The sequence below is a fragment of the Crinia signifera genome, chromosome 6 (genome assembly GCF_055691185.1).
Source record: "Crinia signifera chromosome 6, ASM5569118v1, whole genome shotgun sequence".
NCBI lineage: Eukaryota > Metazoa > Chordata > Amphibia > Anura > Myobatrachidae > Crinia > Crinia signifera.
The window spans coordinates 37,163,119-37,183,348 of NC_139222.1; the positions used below are offsets into that span (position 1 = coordinate 37,163,119).

A 20,230-nucleotide genomic window follows, 5' to 3' on the forward strand; every position below is an offset into this window, starting at 1 on the left:
GTGCGCCTGCGCATGCGCGAGATTAGTGCTGGTCGACGCTTACTTTGGGCACCGCCCACTGACCTCTGGTCCTAACCGCTGATAGGGTAGTGATGAGGCAGGGGGTGGGGCAGAGAGTCGCGCATGCTCCGTGGCGCCACTTGCTCTTCCTTGCATTCTGGGAAATGTAGTTTCATGTTGTTGTTTTTTTTTGTAACAACTTTATTCCTTATAACAATTAACAGAAGTAAAATACTTATATTACATTGCTAAGTTAAAACCGGTATGGTGGTAATTCATACATAGGCATTATAAAGTATTCTTAGGAGAGAATACTAAAGGTAAATAATGTCACATAGTCCTTACATATGGCCACAGCACAGTGTCCAGGGTGGTGAGATGCTCCTAGCAGCTATGTGACAGCAGCAGATGGGTCATTGTGTCAGTGTGATATAACTGCAGCCACTATGTGCAGCCTGATTTATCTCACATGTACACATACAACCAGTCTCTGGGTTACATAATGCATGTTATTAATACACCAAAGTCCTGTTAAAATAACTCATGGTTGCCTACCTGACCCTCTCCTTCAAGGACGAAATGCTCTGTTCCTGGACTTCCCTGGTAATGTAGGATTGCCATCACCTGTGGTGAAACACCTTTCTTAACAATTACCTAGCACCCCGCAGGTGATGGCAATCCTACATTACCAGGGAAGTCCAGGAACAGAGCATTTTCTCCCTCATGGAGAGGGTCAGGTAGGCAACCATGAAATATTTGAGTACGCTGTACACATTTGTCCTCTCTACTGGCATTATCCCAGGGTTGCCTACCTGACCGTTTCCTTCAGGGAGAAAATGCCCTGTTCCTGGACTTCCCTGGTAATGTATGATTGCCATCACCTGTGGGGAGCTAGGTAACTGATAAGAAAGGTGTTTCGCCACAGGTGCTAGCAATCATACATTACCAGGGAAGTCCAGGAACAGAGCATTTTCTCCCTGAAGGAAAGGGTCAGGTAGGCAACCCTGCATTATCCCCACAACGTGCTGTTGGAGGAACCTGCTCCTTCCACCTCTAACGTCCGACCTGCGGTATCCTGTTTTCTGCCATTGCTCCCCCCACCCCTCACACACACACACATCACAACATGCAGCCTAGTCAGCCACAGGAGTGTGGAAGGAAAGGTCTACAGTGTCGACAGTTAATAGGTCAACATGCAAAAGGTCGACATGTTGTGTCAATGTTGACACCTGACAATTAGTCAGGGTTGCCTACCTGACCTTCTCCTTCAGAGAGTAAAGCTGCCCATACACGCTGCTTTGTGGGCGTGCTGTACTAGCACAGATCACATTGCATTGCATTGCATGTTCATCCGTTGTGCATGCAATTTGATGCAATTTGATGAAAACTAAGTACAAAAAGTATGTGCTTGCACATACTTTTTGTACTTAGGTTTCATCAAATTGCATCAAATTGCATGCACAACGGATGAACATGCAATGCAATGCAATGTGATCTGTGCTAGTACAGCACGGAAAGCACGCCCTCATAGCAGCGTGTATGGGCTGCTTAAATGCTCTGCTCCTGGACTTCCCTGGTATGGTATGATTGCCATCACCTGTGGTGAAACACCTTTACCTAGCTCCCCACAGGTGCTGGCAATCATACATTACCAGGGAAGTCCAGGACCAGAGCATTTACTCCCTGAAGTAGAGGGTCAGGTAGGCAATTAGTGTAGCGTGTAACCTCGCTTCGCTCGCCATGCTTTGGGCACTTTACCGTCTCGAATCGGAGTTCGCGTGTTTGTTGAAGTATGAAAAAGTCCCAAAAATGAAAAGTGAAAACTCACATTGACCTTTTTCAGGTGTCTATCATTTTCATGTCGGTGTTTCTCTTGTATCAACGTTTTGCAGGTAGATCTCTTGTCAGTGTCGACCTTTTGCAGATAGATCTTTTGTCAATGTCGGCATTTTGCATGTAGACATTATGTCAATGTCAACCTTTTGGTGCTGACCTAGACTAAACCTAAAGGGATAGGATTAAGGATGAGGGTTAGTGTATTAGCGATAGTGTCTAGGATTAGGGATGAATGTTCGGGTATCAGCTATATGGATTAGGATTAACGGTGAGTGTTAGGGTATTAGCGTTAGGGGTTGGGACAGTGATGCCTAACCTTGACACTCCAGCTGTTGTTGAACTACACATCCCAGCATGCCCTGCATCAGTTTTAGCATGGCCAAATAGTAAAACTGTAGCAGGGCATGCTGGGATGTGTAGTTGAACAACAGCTGGCGTGTCAAGGTTAGCCATCACTGGGTTAGGATTAAGGCCTTTATTCAGATCTGATCGCAGTACAAATTTGTTTGGAAAATGGGCAAAACCATGTGCACTGCAGGTGGGGCAGATGTAACATGTGCAGAGAGAGTTAGATTTGTGTGAGTTATTTTGTTTCTGTGGGCAGGGTAAATACTGGCTGCATTATTTTTACATTGCAATTTAGATTTCAGTTTCAACACACCCCACCCAAATCTAACTCTCTGCACATGTTACATCTGCCCCACCTGCGGTGCACATGGTTTTGCCCATTTTCCAAACAAATTTGTACTGCAATCAGATCTGAATAAGGGCCTAAGGGTGAGTGTTAGGGTATTAGCATTAGAGGTTAGGATTAAGGGTGAGGGTCACAGTAATAGCGTTAGGGGTTAGGATTAATGGTGAGTGTTAGGGTATTAGCTTTAGGAGTTCGGATTAACACCACCTCCAAAACCTAACCCCACCCCCGCAGGCTAATCCTAATCCCTCTTCTTGAAGCCTAAAGGCCCCCATACACTATGCGATTTTCGGCCGATTTCATCCGATTTTGGCCCTTTGGGCCGATAAATCGGGTGAAATCGGACCAAAATCGCATGTGTTTGACATCTGATCTGATGCGCAGTCCCGTGCGCATCGGATCGGATCACGGCGTCGGACCTGCAGATCATAAGATATATCGGAATCTGAGCCATCATGGGTGCTTTTTAGCACCCACGATGTTCAGATCCGATATATCTTTATAGCAGCGCCCCCCCCCCCGCGCATTGACGGCTCCCGGCGGAGGTAGTGCAGGCGGGGACCGCAGGCGTCGCAGAGCAGAGACCGTCGGCGCGGTGGGAGAATAGGAAGAAATCCTATTCAAAAGACCGGGCGGCCGCTGATTGGCTGAGCTCAGCGGCCGCCCGGTCTTTTGAATAAGATTTCTGTCTATTCTCCCGCTGCACCGACAGTCTCTGCTCTGCGACGCCTGCGGTCCCCGCCTGCACTACCTCCGCAGGGAGCCGTCAATGCGGGGGGGGGGGGGGGGGGGGGGGGCGCTGCGGGGGGACACAGAGTTGGCAGTAACAGAGCCGGGCAGGAAAAGCTGTCAGCGCTGAAAAAAAAAAGTCCATACAATGAATGGGCAGCCTGTGATTGGCTGAGCGCTCTCTCAGCCAGTCAGCAATTGTCTGAGAGAGCCCTCAGCCAATCACAGGCTGCCCATTCATTGTATGGGCTTTTTTTTCCAGCACTGACAGCTCGCGCCTCCCCCTGCCCGGCTCTGTCACTGTCCCCCGCAGCGTCCCCTGCACGCTGCCTTAGCAGCGCCCCCCACCAACAGCCCTGTTCTGCAGCCCCCCCCTGCTCCCTGGGTTTACATGTGATAAATCGAGACGATTTATCACATGTAAAAAATGGCACATCAAGTGCCAATCTTATCAAGCTCCCCCGGGGAGCTGCCGGGGAAGCTCAGGGGGAAGTCGGGGGCGACTTGTCCTCAGGACAAGTCGCCCTAGTGTATGGGGGCCTTTATTCTAACCCCCCTCCCTGCAGCCTAACCCTAACCCTCCCCCCATTCCCGGCTGCCTGCTCCCACTCCTCCTATACGTGCTGATTGGGATGCCAGCTGTTGGTATACCGGCATCAGCATCCTAACCCTTACGAAGATCCGATAGTGGTTTACTGAAGGCAGTTGGGACGCTAGCGTTGGTACAGTATATTGGACTTTGACATCCTGACTGCCGAGATGTTAACCACATCCCTGGTAGGGTAATACTGTAGTTGTAAGGGGTGTGGTATAGGGTTCTGACAGTCATTAGCCGACGTCAGGATCCCGACTGGCTGGACTCAGACTGCATGGCGAGCGCAACAAAGCCCCTTGCGGGCTTGCTGTGCTCGCCACCTATTCTATGCTCCCTCTATGGGGGTCATGGACCCCCATGAGGGAGAATAGCCGGTGGCCATCGGGAACCCATCTGTCTGTGTTTTAACAGTCAGGATACTGATGTCGGGTAAATGACTGTCGGGACCCCGTCCGGCACCCGTTGTAAGGGTTAGGATTAAAGGTTCAGGTATTTGGGTGTGGATTATGTCATATGAACAAAATACTCATGGCTAGGCTACCGAGGTCCTGCTGGGGAGAGTTTCCAGGGTGGAGCGCAGGGGCCGTAGGGAAAATAATTAACAGGCAGATGTGTAGCATTAAAGTAATATGTACAAGCAGGATACCAACAAGGTTCTCATGGTCATGACCTAATATGACTTTTAGGGGTAAATTTACTAAGATGGGAGTTCTATTGAAGATGGGAAATTGCCCATAGCAGTCAGATTCTATCTATAATCTTGTAGACCAGGCAAATCCAAACGATGTTCCTCCAGCTGTTGTGAAACTACAAGTCCCATCATGCCTTGCCACAGTTTTGCTATCAGGGAATGCTGAAACGATGGCAAGGCATGCTGGGATGTGTAGTTTCACAGTTTGGACATGCTTGTTTTAGAAGGAACTAAATAAATAAGGATTGGTTGCTATGGGCAACATCACCATCTTCAGTAGAACTCCTATCTTAGTACCCCAGGTTCTGATTTGCTCGTGGGCCAGTTAGCCGAAGGAAAATGTTGACCATCGATCGTGACACCATCAATGGTCATCCAGCTTGTATTTTTTTTTTTTTTGTGGTTTTCTTTTGTGCTACCATCGATGTCAATAATCGATGAGAACCGCACTAATGGCCACCCCTGGCTAGGATGGCTGTGCTTATAACTATGAAATAATAATAAATAAAAAAAACGGCTGTTAAAACGGAGCTGTCTTTATTTCTTCCTTTTGAGGGGTGTCAACGTCTCTACACAAACCTTAGGAGCTTACGTTCTAGTAAATAGAAAAATAAATGGATCGTAACGTATGGATCTGATCGTAACCCCCTCGCAATTCGACTAACAGGAAGCCAGTGTTAGGGGGTGGTAACCTGACATTTTCTGGGTGTGTCAGAATATACGCAGGCGTGCCTATGCATTCACAGGGATTGTGTGTGATGTCATCGCCAGCCTCCATCAGCCTGATTCTGTTGCATAGTTGTGGGGGTGTGGTTCATTGGGTCGACCACAGAAAGGTCGACAGGCCTTACGTCAACACAGTCAAAAGGCCGACATGGCTTTAGGTTGACAGGATTGTTAGGTCGACACAAGCATTCGGTCGACATTGGGATGGGAGACAGTCAAAAGGTTGACATTGAGTTTTCACTTTTTTTCACCCCCAGATGTTGACACAGTTGACATGGCATGGACACCATATCGGCACACTATTCTATTCTCCCTCCACACCCTAGTGGATAGTAGGGCATGAAATACCGCCTGTCAGTATGTCGGCTCAAAAAATGTATAAATTAAAAACCCATGTCAACCTTTTGATTGTCGACCATGCCAATGTCGACCCAATGCTTATGTCAGGGATCTTTGGTTGACATGCTTATGTGGACCTAAAGCCATGGTGACCTTTTGGTGACCTAAAGCATGTCAACTTTTTTTTTTGATCGACCTACTGACCCATACCCTTGCTGACAGACCTGATTACACTCCACACTGTTTGGGAACTGTGCTGTTCATCAGCAGCTCATGCAAGTACAGCAGGGTCAATGCTGGTCTCTCATTCCAGTCCCCCAGCTGCCACTCACCATAAATGGGGAGGTTTGGGGGCGCTCCTCTGTTGCAGCAGGGCTGCCTGTCACTCAGCCTGGTGGAAGGTTTCAGCAGCAGTGGCGTCACAGAGAGGGGCGGGGACTGTGGCTCCGCCTCCAGGCAGGAAGTCTCCCAAGGACACCTCCGGTCTCCGTCTCCTGTCGGTACCTGACGCCGGCTCTATCACACACTTGCCGCAGGTGGGAGCTGCTGGTAAGCGCTGACCCCCTTCTATCACCGCTGCCCTAGTCACCTCCCAGCTGTGTCCTCTCACTGGGGCCCGGTGGCTGGGGCCTGCTCCGGGCATGGCTGCCGTCTCCTCAGCTCAGGGTCAATGACAGGAGATTCAGCAGCCAGAGCAGCTCCACTCTTCCTTTTTCCCCTCAGGACCACCATAATGGTATCCTGTTGATAGGTATATAGTGTCTAGGTAGACCATCAATAGGTCGACCTATTGAAAGGTCGGCATTAGTTTTTCCCTTTTTAATTTTTTGGACTTCTTCATACTTTCTTCGTTTGGGAATGTTAAAGTGCGCCATGCGATGGTACATGCTACAATAAATGGATGTCTATGTTGACCGGTGTCGACAGTGACACCAAAAAAATGTAAAAACTCATGCGTACTTTTTTTATGTGTCTACCGTTTGCATGTCGACATTTCGCTGTAGACATTTCCTTGTACATCCCACTATAATGGTCAGTCAGCGTCCTCTTTTAAACTGTTGAGGCTGGATGTGTCCCAACTAGGGTTGCGTGCTGCTCTGTAGACAGCGCTAGGGATGGACATTCGAAGTTCACCATCAAATGATGGGTGGGATCCCACTATTGAAACTTTCGCTGTGATGGTAAGTTACCATTGCATCAAAAATTTGTGATTAAACAAATTGTCATATGATTGGCACATGTACAAAAAAAACACGTCACTAATGCTGGCATGAGATGGGACTGGGGGCAGGGCCCGGAATGGTGTCAGGACTGGGGGGCGGGCCTGGAGTGGGCAGAGAGCAGCAGCCATAGGTGGCTCCGCTCTCAGCGTATTCTTTAAAAAAATTAGGCTACAATCTTAACACCATCGGTTCATTACCATTCAAAGGCGCCAAACTTTGGAATGGCGCCATTGAATGGTAAGAAAACTACCATCACGAGTAAAACATTGATGGTCTGTAAACCTTGACCATCGATGTCCATCCTTAGCCTTTGCGCAGTTGAGTGTCTTGGATAACCACAGGCTGGCTCTTCACTATAACTGTCCCCAATGTACCATGTAAGGCAACCTGATTAGCTGCATCCCCCCCTTCCGAATCCCTCTATGGAGCTCCATACACTTTACCGTTCACAATCGTAGTTCATGGGGAAGTTCAAACCATTTTATAAAAAATCCCCCAAAACTCATGTCAACATCTTGCTTGTGTCGATCGTATGCTGCCAGCCTACCGTATGGATCCCTGCTGTTCTTACCCCCAGCAACAGGAGAATCCTGACATGATTGCCAGTGTTGAGCAGGGTAAGGGTGTCTAAATCAGGGATGGCCATCGGTATGGTCGCCATTGATGATTACCATTGATGGCGATAGTGGCCATCAATAGTTGTATACTATGCAGTTGATATCCATCGATGGCTTTAACTATGTTCATCTGTTCTCTTTGACTGATTGCTCTACAGGCCAATCAGAATCTGGGGGCGGGACTTCATCAGTTTTCGTGGCAGGACTATGCTCCATGTCCCGGTCCCTTGGGGAAAATTAAAAAATTCAGTAATGCTCTGCCATCGATGAATGGAAACCATCCGGTTCTCCGCCATCGATGCCAAAAGAATTCCACATCGGCCATAAACCATTGATGATTACGAAAGGTCGATGGTCATCCCTAGTCTAAACACCTGGTTTATGAACCACTGCTGAGTTACTTGAGTTTCCTAGTCACAAGGTATCCAATACAGCAGACAGCGACACCCCAGGCAGGGAGGAGGAACTGCATGCGTTTTGGAAGATGCAGGGAGCTAGAATGAACACTAGATTTGGTTATAGGTGAAATGTCACATTTTCCTAGTATACATTTCTGGTTTAATACTACAGCACTAATTGCTTTTCATCATTCTCTCATCCTAGAGTCATGCCGTTTATTGATCTTCAAACCAAACTCGGGATCAATATAGACAAATGGATGCTGCTGCAAAGCTCTGCGCAGCCGTTTGGTTTTGTCTCACGTTGCCACGCGTTTGAGAAAGATTGGGTGGAGTGCAGCAGTGGCATTGGGGCCATCCGAGCACAGAAGGAGTGTAAACTGGAGTATGAAGACTTCATTGAGTGTATGAACAGACACAAAACGGTGAGTTGTCCCCGGTGATTGATGACCCGCCCACTTTTTAGGTGCGTTGGGTGGCCTCTAATGCTGCCGGGCAGTCAGTAGCGGATGACTGAGACGGTGGCTGCAGGCAGGGAGCAAGGCTTTCTTCGGCTCCGTTCCCAGACGAGTCGTGTGGGCAGGCTGACGTAATGATGTCACATGCCAGACCCGCCCAAGGTGCCATGATGTCACATGCTGGACCCGTCCAACGCATCATGATGTCACGTTATGGAGATAACATGACGTATTCTCTTCATACATTTTTTCAGATGTCAAAATAAGTCTGTTACCATTTCTCAATGTTCTGTTTTTACTTTTCGTTTATAGAAAATGGCGATTTGTGTTTTTTTGTTTTTTTGTTTTTTTCTTTTTCTGCGCAAGGCCAAAATGACACCGTAAATAATTATTGCAGATGTTACTGTAGGGGTAGTGATTTGTACAATCACTGATATAGGGCTGCCATCATTATTATCAATTATGGGGCCCGAATTGGACAATATTGGCAGCCTGCATGCACACAGTGCCCTGTATGAAAGAAACAAATGCACACATATTGTAAGGCAAAACCCAAACGCAAACATAGACCCCAGCAGAAAAAACCTCAAATGCAATAATAGGCCTCCACAGGAAAAACCTCAAATGCAATAATAGGCTTCCACAGGAAAACCCCTCAAATGCAATAATAGGCCTCCGCAGGAAAACCCTCAAATACAATAATAGGCCTCCACAGAAAAACCTTCAAATGCAATAATAGGCCTCCACAGGAAAAACCTCAAATGCAATAATAGGCCTCCACAGAAAAAAACCATCAAATGCAATATTAGGCCTCCGCAGAAAAAACCTCAAATACAATAATAGGCCTCCACAGAAAAAAACCCTCAAATACAATAATAGGCCTCCACAGAAAAAAACCCTCAAATGCAATAATAGGCCTCCACAGAAAAAACCCTCAAATGCAATAATAGGCCTCCACAGGAAGAAAAACCCTCAAATGCAATAATAGACCTCCACAGGAAGAAAAACCCTCAAATGCGATAATAGACCTCCACAGGAAGAAAAACCCTCAAATGCAATAATAGGCCTGCACAGAAAAAAAAAACTCAAATGCAATAATAGGCCTCCACAGAAAAAAACCCTCAAATGCAATAATAGGCCTCCACAGAAAAACCCTCAAATACAGTAATAGGCCTCCACAGAAAAAAACCCTCAAATACAGTAATAGGCCTCCACAGAAAAAACCCTCAAATGCAATAATAGGCCTCCACAGGAAAAAACCTCAAAATGCAATAATAGGCCTCCACAGGAAAACCACTCAAATGCAATGATAGGCCTCCACATGAAAAAACTCAAATGCAATAGGCCTCCACAGAATAAAACCTCAAATGTAATAATAGGCCTCCACAGAAAAAAACCCTCAAATGCAATAATAGGCCTCCACAGGGAAACCCCTTAAATGCAATAATAGGCCTCAACAGAAAAAACCTCAAATGCAATAATAGGCCTCCACAGGAAAGACCTCAAATTCAATAATAGGCCTCCACAGGAAAAACCTCAAATGCAATAATAGGCCTCCACAGGAAAAACCTCAAATGCAATAATAGGCCTCCACAGAAAAAAAAACCTCAAATGCAAGAATAGGCCTCCACAGGAAAAAGCTCAAATGCAATAATAGTCCACCGCAGGGAAACAATACAAACTCATAAAAACCCCAAATAGAAACGTAGGCCCCTGCAGGGAAAAAAACAAATGCGCACACACAGGCCACTGAAGGAGAAAAAAACCTACACGCCTGCAGGAATAAAAATAAACATACACGCGTGCTCCCCACCAGAAAAAAAAATCCAATTCACCCACATGCTCGTGAAGGAAAAAGCCCAAATTAACTCATAAGCCACCGCAGGGCTAAACCGAAACTCGCACACAGGCAGCTGCAATACGGACACAAATACAAACCTACAGAAAAAAAAAAACCATAGGCCCCTGCAGGCCAAAACCGCTGTCCTCTCAAGACAATGATCTGCGGTTTGGGATGCTGACTCCATTAAGGGGGGGCTAAAGTGACACGAAATTATGCGATTTCCATCATTTTTATCCCTCCCCCAAACTGCAGTGAATGCTGGCATTAATGTCTGTGGTCGGGGGCAATGCGGGTGGCAGGGGGAGATCTGGGGGACGGGAAAATGTGGGGGACTTACTCACCTTTCAAGGAGGCTGGGAGCGTAGGCAAGTATTTTGTATATCGTGGTGCAGTGGTGTCAAACTCATGGCCCTCCAGCTGATGTGGGACTACACGTCCCAGCATGCCCTGCCACAGTTTTAGCAATCCATTATATAGAATCTGTGGTATGGCATGCTGGGATGTGTAGTTCCACAACAGCTGGAGGGCCATGAGTTTGACACTACTGTCGCGGTGTGACCCAGCATGATCACTCATATGTCTTTCTTTCAGTTGGAACGGTTGCGCACCATTAAGAACCAGATGGAAAAGTTGGAGAAGGAAGGAAAATACAAGGCCCCGGATTTTAGTAAAGATGAGAATACCCCGTAATATCCTGAAATAGGATACAGGGACACTGGCACAGTGCACCACAATATTACGTCTGTGTTGTGTTATATTGAACAATAAATAATGCAGACAAGTCCCTTGTACAGATGCCTGTGTAATTACTGAGAGAACTGGAGCTAGATAGTAAATATTGAGCTCTCCCTTGTCCTGGACCCCAGGGATCCGTACATGGAGCAGTGTTCTCTAATAACCTTGTATGCCTTATTTCAGATGACACACCAGGACGGGTAACACAAATGGTTGCGGATCTACTCTAAGTTGTCTTGAGCAAAGGTCAAGATTGTGGCAATTGCAGTTTCAACTGCAAAATCATGCAATTGGGTCTAACACCTAAAGGCTAAATAAAGGGGGTGCCGGATGACCTCGGGGTTCTGACAGTCAGTATGCCGACATCGCAATCCTGACTGTTAAATGCATAGTATGGAGCAGAGGCGGTAATGGGGGGGACATGGTAAGAAACTTAAAATATATGAAGGGTATTACCAAGGTCTAGGAGGGAAACATTCTTCAAATGAAGAAGTATTAGAACAAGAGTACATGCACTGACACTTGGGGGGAGGTGCAGTTTCTGCGTGGGTGACTGATCGGAGTCAGGCTCTGCAAAGGCCCATGGGAGGAGGAGCTACTGTAGCTGGGCATTCGCAGCAGCAGCAGCCTTCCTCCAGGACCAGGGGACATGCTTGTTATTGGCAGTCAGACAGTGAACCCCCCCCCCCCCCCCGCCCCGTCTGTATTTTTATTGCTGACTCCACTCCGGTGCTCGCTGCGCTCCCGTGGCTATCTATTTGGAGTCCAAACAAGCAGCTACAACAGAGCTGTCTGGAGCCGACACCCGTCATCCAACAGCAGGCAGAGTGCCTCTACTGATAGGAGCTCACCAACTAAGGACATAACTGCAGCTTGCCCAATCAGATGGGTTTACTCTGGGGGGGGGGTCCGGACCTACAAAATTCTGATCATAGGATGTAATGGTGTGCGTCATACCGCCCAAACCATGCCTTGTAAATCATTGCCCCTGGCGACAGCCTGCACAGCCGCCGTACTTGTGTGCCGGCCCATATGTGCAATGTTGGTGCTGTTCTTTCATCTGAGAGCATTCTACCACATTAAACCCATTCTATGCACTGGAGGACTGCTGTGGTGGCCTTCTCGCAGAGGTGTATGGCCATAAGACCCCCCCCATGAGTCGCCAGGACCTTCTTGGGCGGCAGGGTGGAATATTACCGCCCAGGACCACATTGTAAAATGTGATCACACCGGCGGGATGTATCAAATTTGAGGGCGCAGGGGCAGGGCTCCGAAAGGAGCCCGTCCCTGCGAATCACTGACCTGGAAGCTGGGGCCTCTGCGCACGCATGATTATGCGGTGACCCCCGATGACCACAGGCTCATAGGCTACAATGGGCTATGGCCATTTCAGAATGGCGTTAGCCCAGGGATGCGAAGCCGGGCTGCCCGATGTTGATACATCGGGCAGCTTCGCATTCCCAATAGAAACCTATGCGGTCCCCTTTTGATGCATTGGGGGTTACTTAATATTTAACCTTAACACTAACCCCCCATACACTGCATCCTAACCATCTCCTCTTAAAACCTAGACCCCCACCATTTTTTTAGTGCATAAACCTGACCCCCCCCCCCCCCCTCAACGCTGGTGTTGTGGGCACCAGCCAGGAACTCAGCGCCAGTATTTCACCCCCCCCCCCCCCTGTAGCCAACATGGTGACTGCATCTTTTAACTAGTAATAGAATGAACAGCAGTGTGACAGAGTAGCACCACCCCCAGCATTACCTCCGACATCCTGCCAGGGGCTTTAACATTGGGGAATGGAGCAGAGTACCTGGGCACTTGTACCAATGAGATTGTGATTATCAATCGTCAACAAGAATTGTAGTGAATCCACAATATTGGCCTTTGAGTGCCTCGGCTCTGATAAGTGATGTGAAGGCGCTCCCCTGAGAGTAATTAAAGGCAGGGTTGCCTACTTTTGAAAAATAATTTCAGGGAGAAACTTAAAAGGATGTCGTTTCTAGGGGCGGACCTTGCGTTGCTGGGGGGGGGCATGAGTCATCGGGGTAAGCCATGGCTGAGACAAAGGTTACATAACTTTAGTGATTAGCTCTTATATAATATATTATTATAGTTCATTTGGAATCCTTGGGGGAATACTGAGAATCCGACAACAAAAAACACAATGGGCATAATTACTTTTTTAGAGCAGTAAACGCATAACTAAAACATATTCCAGGTGAGGATATTAGCGCAGGAGATGGGCACTTAGAGGACCAAGCAAGTGTCAGTAAGGCCCCTCAGTCCATGCACATTGCACACTTGTACCCCGAGATTTACTGAATCAGAAGTTGGATGCAGATTATATCATGGCAGCAGCGCTGAAGTTTCCCCCACTAGGGACAAAAGCACGGCAGCCAGTGGTGTCAGAGAGGCTGGGAGACACCAGGGAGAGATGCAGGGAGCGAATCCCATGCCCCGGCTCCTGTGTATCACCGTGACCGCTCAGCAGCTTCTCTGCCGGGCACCCTGCTCCACCTACACTGCCAGCAGCAGCATATTCCCAGGATATAGCCAGGAGCTGCTGCAGCGTCGCTCTGTGCTACAGTACATAGCCTTGCTGGTAAGCCGGGAGTGAGAGTGAAGGGGTGAGAGTACTACTTACTCGCAGTTCTTTAGAGCAGTCACAGCGGCATCGCGTTGGCGGCGTCAAGGGGACAGTGGCGTGATCTCGCGCATATGCACATTGCAGAAGATCACGTCGCGGCTGTGGGAGAAAAGGGTCCTCTCCCGGGAGTCCGTGAGATGACCCAGGATTCCGGGAGTCTCACGGACATTCCGGGAGAGTCGGCAACCCTGATTAAATGTATAATGGAAAGAAGAAGAGCACTCTGTCTGGGGGCACGCTTGTTAAAACTTAACCTTTAATTATCTATATTTTAAAAAATACTTATTTTAGCAAAATAGTCATCATTAAACACATAAATGGCACAAAAAACACGTACAAAACATGGGTACTTATGTAATATCTGGGCTCCCGATTTTCTTATGAGACCGCATCCCCTCGCGGGGCTCGCTGCGCTCGCCACGCTTCGGGCACGGTGGCTCGCTGCGCTCGCCACACTATATAAAATCAACTCCATGCGTAGTTGGATAGTAGGGGTATGAAAAAATGGGGTGCATTTAACATGGGAGCCCAGATAATACATAAGTACCAAAACATGAAATATAAATGATCTCTGTTTGTAAGATGTATATTAGACCAGGGTTGCCGACCCTCCCGGAATTTCCGGGAGTCTCCCGAAAATCGGGTACACCCTCCCGGCCCCCGGAAGGGTGGGCAACCCTCCCGGATTCAGGGGGGACCCCCGGATTGCGGCATTAAAGTGCCGCAATCCTCGGGTCTCAGAGGAGGGGGCGAAGCTAAAACGGCAAAATCGCATCATTTTAGCCCCGCCCCCTCCACGGAGATCACTGAATTCTCTGCTTTAACAACATGGGGGCGGGGCTTAGTGATGTCACTCGTAAGCCCCGCCCCCTGAGCGGCTGCTGAAACTCTCCTCTCCGTGCTTCTCCCGGAGAGAAGAATCTTAAAGTCGGTAACCCTGTATTAGACTGGTTAATCAATAGCAAATGTGTCTTCTGTACCAGTCAGAATTCAGTCATAAACAAGAAACTGTACCTGCCAGTAATTAAACACTGATGTTAGACACCTCAATGTGTATGGTAAACCGCAAATATATGAGGCAAAATAGTATAGGGTCAATGCCTTTTAAAGAAGTTTTGGTACTTGTTTAGTTTTAATGCGACAGCATGGCCGCGCGCCTGAGTCCCCTTGCGGGGCTCGCTGCACTCACCAACGCTACGGGCTCGGTGGCTCGCTACGCTCGCCACACTATCTAAAATCAATTCGATGCCAACGTGGATAGTCAGTAGCGCACGCAGGGGGGGTTTCTGAGTACCCAGAATCTGAGGGGTCTAGTCTGAAAGCTGAGGGTCCCCTCTTTCCATGGGTACAATAATTTAAAAAATCGGCCCTGGGGAACCGGAGATATCCAACTTCAAACAGTGGTCCCCATCCAAGCCTGTTAATTGCTCTCCCCAGTCAGATATTTCAGGTTCTTTCTGACTTATAGTTTTTCTGAGGATATATTCCAAAAGCTGGGACTCTCCCCCTTTGAGGGACACTAGAAGCTGGTCTCTACTGTGCCCAGAACCAGATATACAGTATCATCCTTCAAGCAGCTCCAGCTCCACACACCTGGTATGTAGTTTTATATACTCGTTGGTGGATTGCTCTGCCTACTGAACTCTGATCCCCTAGTCCCCAATACCATTAGGTATGTGGGATTCTCTAAGAATTATAGTTCCAGGAACTGGAGATATCTGCAGTCAAGCAAGCTGTCCTCCCACCAGAAAATTATGAATAATAAGCCCACTCCACTATACACCCCTCCTCTGCATATTAAACATCCTCTACCACCCTGGAAGTTATGTATTGGGGCCCCTTTATTCAGCCCAATGCCCCCTTCTCGCATCTCATCTCCCACCATCTGTGCAGTAAAGGGGTAATTAGTGGAAATTACTGATCCAGGCCCTACATGCTGAGCGGTTGATATAATACCCCCTACCACCCGTGGGACATCAAAGCTTCCGCTCATAGCACCCCCCACCCCTACAGCTAGAGGATAGATAGGGGCCCCAATACATTGCTATGCCCAGGGGTCTACACTGCGGTTATATATATATATATATATATATATATATATATATATATATATTATTATTATTATTTATATACATTTGGTCTATCTATAATACTTTAACTGACCCGGCATATACTGGGTCACCTAAGTGTCCATCTCCGTGCTTTTCTCCGCCCCTCTGGAAACCCCCTTTCTGAAAATCCTGCGTTTGCCCCTGATAGTGGGGTATGAACTATCCATGTTGGCATGGAGTTTATTTAGTTTATTTTAGAAAGTTTGGCAAGCGCCAAACCCGGAAGTAGCGTGCGGCCATGCTGCTGCTGTGAAACTAAACAAGTACCGAAGTTTTTAGTCTGATGAATAGTTTTTGAGAAAATAAATAGGCCCGTAATATCTGCGGGGATCTGTAGAGATAAAAACAATTTTATGTGTCTGTTATTTTATGTCACTCTGGTGCCATCTAGTGGTCTTAATCATAGAAGGTATAAAAAGTAGAAAGAAAAGGCAGAAAAATAGGGTTGTGTCAGTATAGGAGGGAGAAACAGAACGGCGGCCCCAGTGGCGCTTTAGGAAGCGCTGGAACCTGCTGTGTGGCGGGAGCTGCATATAAGTTATTGCTGCAGCTGCCACACATTAAAGACTCTCCGCAGACCAAGGTAGCAGCGGTTTCTCAACCAATCACCGACACCAGCAGCACTTCACTGCCAGCGCCGGAAGAGGACCACTACTGTGATATGCACCTCCTCCTGCACACAACACATTTGTTGGCAAGCTGCTCAATCAGATTGTGATGTCACTGAGGTGCTAAAAGGGAGGGGTAATTCTGGTTAGTCCCTGCACCCTGTGTGTCACCCCCCTACAGTCCCCTGCACCCTGTGTGTCACCACCCTACAGTCCCCAGCACCCTGTGTGTCACACCCCCCACATACCCTGCGTGTCACCCCACCTACAGTCCCCTGTACCCTGCATGTCACCCCCACACAGACCCTGCATGTCACACCTATACAGTCCCTAGGGTTACCACCTTTTTGTTGAGAGATTCCTGGACATTGGCCCGCCCCTTGACACACCCACTGACCCATCCCAGCCCCACCCCCAGACCCGCCCCCAGACCCGCCTTATGTTGATTTTTTTTAAACCTTTGCTTCCATTTCATTCTTGATTTTGCATACCATAATTCCAGTTACATGTTATATCACATACATTAATGGCCATTACAAGTTATGCCACACATCGTGATGCTAATTCCGTGTTATGCCATATACCGCAATGGCCATTACACATTATGCCAGGACTCAACAGAATATTTGCACAGGATGGTCAACATGGACAGTGCGCGCCGAAGGCGCGCGTCAAATTTTTGACATAATCCCGACACACCGCAAACCCATTATATAGTATACCACATGCCATAATGGCCATTACAAGTTATGCCACACATCGTGATGCCAATTACGTGTTATGCCATGTACTGCAATGGCCATTACACATTATGCCAGGACTCAACAATTTTTTTGCAAAGGATGGACAACATGGACAGTGCGCGCCGAAGGCGCGCATCAAAATTTTTGACATAATGCCGACACACCGCACACCCATTATATAGTATACCACATGCCATAATGGCCATTACAAGTTATGCCACACATCGTGATGCCAATTACGTGTTATGCCATGTACTGCAATGGCCATTACACATTATGCCAGGACTTAACAATTTTTTTGCAAAGGATGGACAACATGGACAGTGCGCGCCGAAGGCGCGCAGCAAAATTTTTGACATAATGCCGACACACCGCACACCCATTATATAGTATACCACATGCCATAATGGCCATTACAAGTTATGCCACACATCGTGATGCCAATCACGATGTATTATTCCATGTACTGCAATGGCCATTACACATTATGCCAGGACTCAACCAAATTTTTGCACAGGATGGAAAACATGGACAGTGCGCGCCGAAGGCGCGCAGCAAAATTTTTGTCATAATGCTGACACACCGCACACCCATTATATAGTATACCACATGCCATAATGGCCATTACATTTTATGCCACACACCGTAATGCCCATTGCACGTTTTAATGAACTTTGTAATTCCGATTACTCATAAGCCCACACATGATGCCCATGACATACTATATAACACACCGTAATGCCCATTACATACTATATAACACACCGTAATGCCCATTACATACTATATAACACTGCAATGCCCATTACATACTATATAACACACCGTAATGCCCATGATATACTATATAACACCGCAATGCCCATTACATACTATATAACACTGCAATGCCCATTACATACTATATAACACTACGCAATGCCCTTGACATACTATATAGCACCGCAATGCCCATGACATACTATATAACACCGCAATGCCCATTACATACTATATAACACTGCAATGCCCATTACATACTATATAACACTACGCAATGCCCTTGACATACTATATAGCACCGCAATGCCCATGTCATACTATATAACACCGCAATGCCCATGTCATACTATATAACACTAAGCAATGCCCATGTCATACTATATAACACTAAGCAATGCCCATGACATACTGTATAACACACCATACACATTTGACACATAAGTGCCACTTACCTATATGCTCAATGCCAGGGGCTTCATGCCGATGCCAAGGTGGACTGAATTTGCTCGTTGCCGAGGGGGATAGATCTGTGCCTCTGTGCTCGTTGCCGAGGGGGATAGATCTGTGCCAGTGTGCTCGTTGCCGAGGGGGATTGATCTGTGCCAGTGTGCTCGTTGCCGAGGGGGATTGATCTGTGCCTCTGTGCTCGTTGCCGAGGGGGATTGATCTGTGCCTCTGTGCTCGTTGCCGAGGGGGATTGATCTGTGCCTCTGTGCTCGTTGCCGAGGGGGATAGATCTGTGCCTCTGTGCTCGTTGCCGAGGGGGATTGATCTGTGCCAGTGTGCTCGTTGCCGAGGGGGATTGATCTGTGCCAGTGTGCTCGTTGCCGAGGGGGATTGATCTGTGCCAGTGTGCTCGTTGCCGAGGGGGATTGATCTGTGCCTCTGTGCTCGTTGCCGAGGGGGATTGATCTGTGCCAGTGTGCTCGTTGCCGAGGGGGATTGATCTGTGCCAGTGTGCTCGTTGCCGAGGGGGATTGATCTGTGCCAGTGTGCTCGTTGCCAAGGGGGATAGAAACCCCCTCCCCCGCCTGCGGGAGGCAGACAGGCTTGTCAGTGTGCCTGTGCCTGCCTGCCCGTCCCCTCACGTCTCCCCCGCTGTATTCGCGGGAGAGACGTGCTGCTGTGCTGTATGATTTTAACATTTCTAACTCCCGCTGCTGGACCGCTAGCCAATGGCCGTTCGCGGTCCAGCAGCCAATCAACTGGTGGCTGCTGGACCGCGAGCGGCCATTGGCTAGCGGTCCAGCAGCATATGCAGCACCGCAGCAGCACGTCTCTCCCGCATACACAGCGGGGGAGACTTGAGGGGACGGGAGCAGGGCAGCGGGGGAGCGGGGAGACGAGGGGGCGGCGGCGGCGGCGGGCGGGTTATTCCCGGACTATGTATAGTCCGGGAAAGCCACCCGTCCGGACTCCGGACGCCGGTCTTAATTACCGGACTGTCCGGAGTAATCCCGGACGGGTGGTAACCCTAACAGTCCCCTGTGAACCCTGTATGTCACCCCCACAGTCCCCTGCACCTTGCTTGTCACCACCTATACAGTCCCCTGCACCCTATGTCACCCCACCTACAGTCCCCTGCACCCTGTATGTCACCCCCTACAGTCCCCTGCACCCTGCTTGTCACCATCTATACAGTCCCCTGCCCCCCGTGTGTCACATCCGCCAGTCTTCTGTGTCCTGTGTGTTGCTTCCTCTCACAGTTCCCTGCACTCTGCATGTCGCCCTCTACAGTCACTACACCCTATGTGTTACCCCCTAGACTTCTTCACCTCATACTTTCCTACATCCAGCAAATCGTGTCCCCCTCCCAACCCCCTGGAAGTCTCCCGCACAGCCGCAGCCCCTGCTCCCCCGCGGTATAAAATTCAGAAGTACGTGGGGAAGGGGTGGGGCTAAAATTTTGCACCGTTTTTGCCCTCCCCCAATCCTTGGACCCGTGAATTAACATGGCTGGCTGTCATGGGGCGGGGCTTGGTGATGTCAGCCTCGCACCAAAATGTAGCCTCCTCCCACCCCCCTTAACTTCTCTCCGAGCTTTTCCCGGAGAGGAGTTATAAGTAGGCAGGCATGCGTCACCCCCTAACTTTGTGAAAAACCTTAACCCCAAAAGGCACTACACTGGCACATGCACATCTAATATAACAAACCCCAATTCTTAATTCTTCCTCTACCCTGAGTTACGCCTTCCCAAAAATCCCCTCATAGACTACATGGGATAACGGTCCTAAAAAGCCATACAGGAAGTAGCAGAAAAAAAACTGACAGTTAAAACTTTAGTTTACTCCCAATTCCTCATTTTTTACTATTTTCCCCTAAAATTTGGCAAGCTTCACCGGGTGACGATTCTACAAGTTCAAGCCAAATTTCAGCTCAGTACGTTAAACCAGTTTTGAGGTGTAGCCCCTCAAACACCATGACCCCATCTCTGAAGCTCCCTAAGGTAGATTTCAGTTGGTTCGGTTAGG

The 20,230-nt window shown here is 48.3% G+C and overlaps 1 protein-coding gene across 2 annotated transcripts; it reads left to right on the top strand.

The window, feature by feature from the left end:
- The first annotated feature begins 6,008 nt into the window (after positions 1–6,008).
- NDUFS5 (NADH:ubiquinone oxidoreductase subunit S5) lies at positions 6,009–10,944 on the top strand. Of its 2 annotated transcripts, none has more exons than XM_083146018.1 (3): positions 6,009–6,146; positions 8,054–8,273; positions 10,741–10,944. In XM_083146018.1, exons 2-3 carry the CDS (start codon positions 8,058–8,060, stop codon positions 10,837–10,839), a joined length of 315 nt encoding a protein of 104 aa, XP_083002144.1. In that variant the 5' UTR covers positions 6,009–6,146; positions 8,054–8,057; the 3' UTR covers positions 10,840–10,944. The 2 variants fall into 2 exon arrangements, with proteins under 2 accessions (XP_083002144.1, XP_083002145.1); XM_083146019.1 differs by having other exon boundaries at positions 6,011–6,159.
- Positions 10,945–20,230: the final 9,286 nt, after the last annotated feature.

Excerpts from the sequence above, each read along its gene's own strand:
- NDUFS5 (XM_083146018.1), top strand. The coding sequence starts at position 8,058 with ATGCCGTTTATTGATCTTCAAACCAAACTCGGGATCAATATAGACAAA. Across the intron at positions 8,274-10,740 it reads GTATGAACAGACACAAAACG|TTGGAACGGTTGCGCACCAT; the intron begins GTGAGTTGTCCC and ends TCTTTCTTTCAG.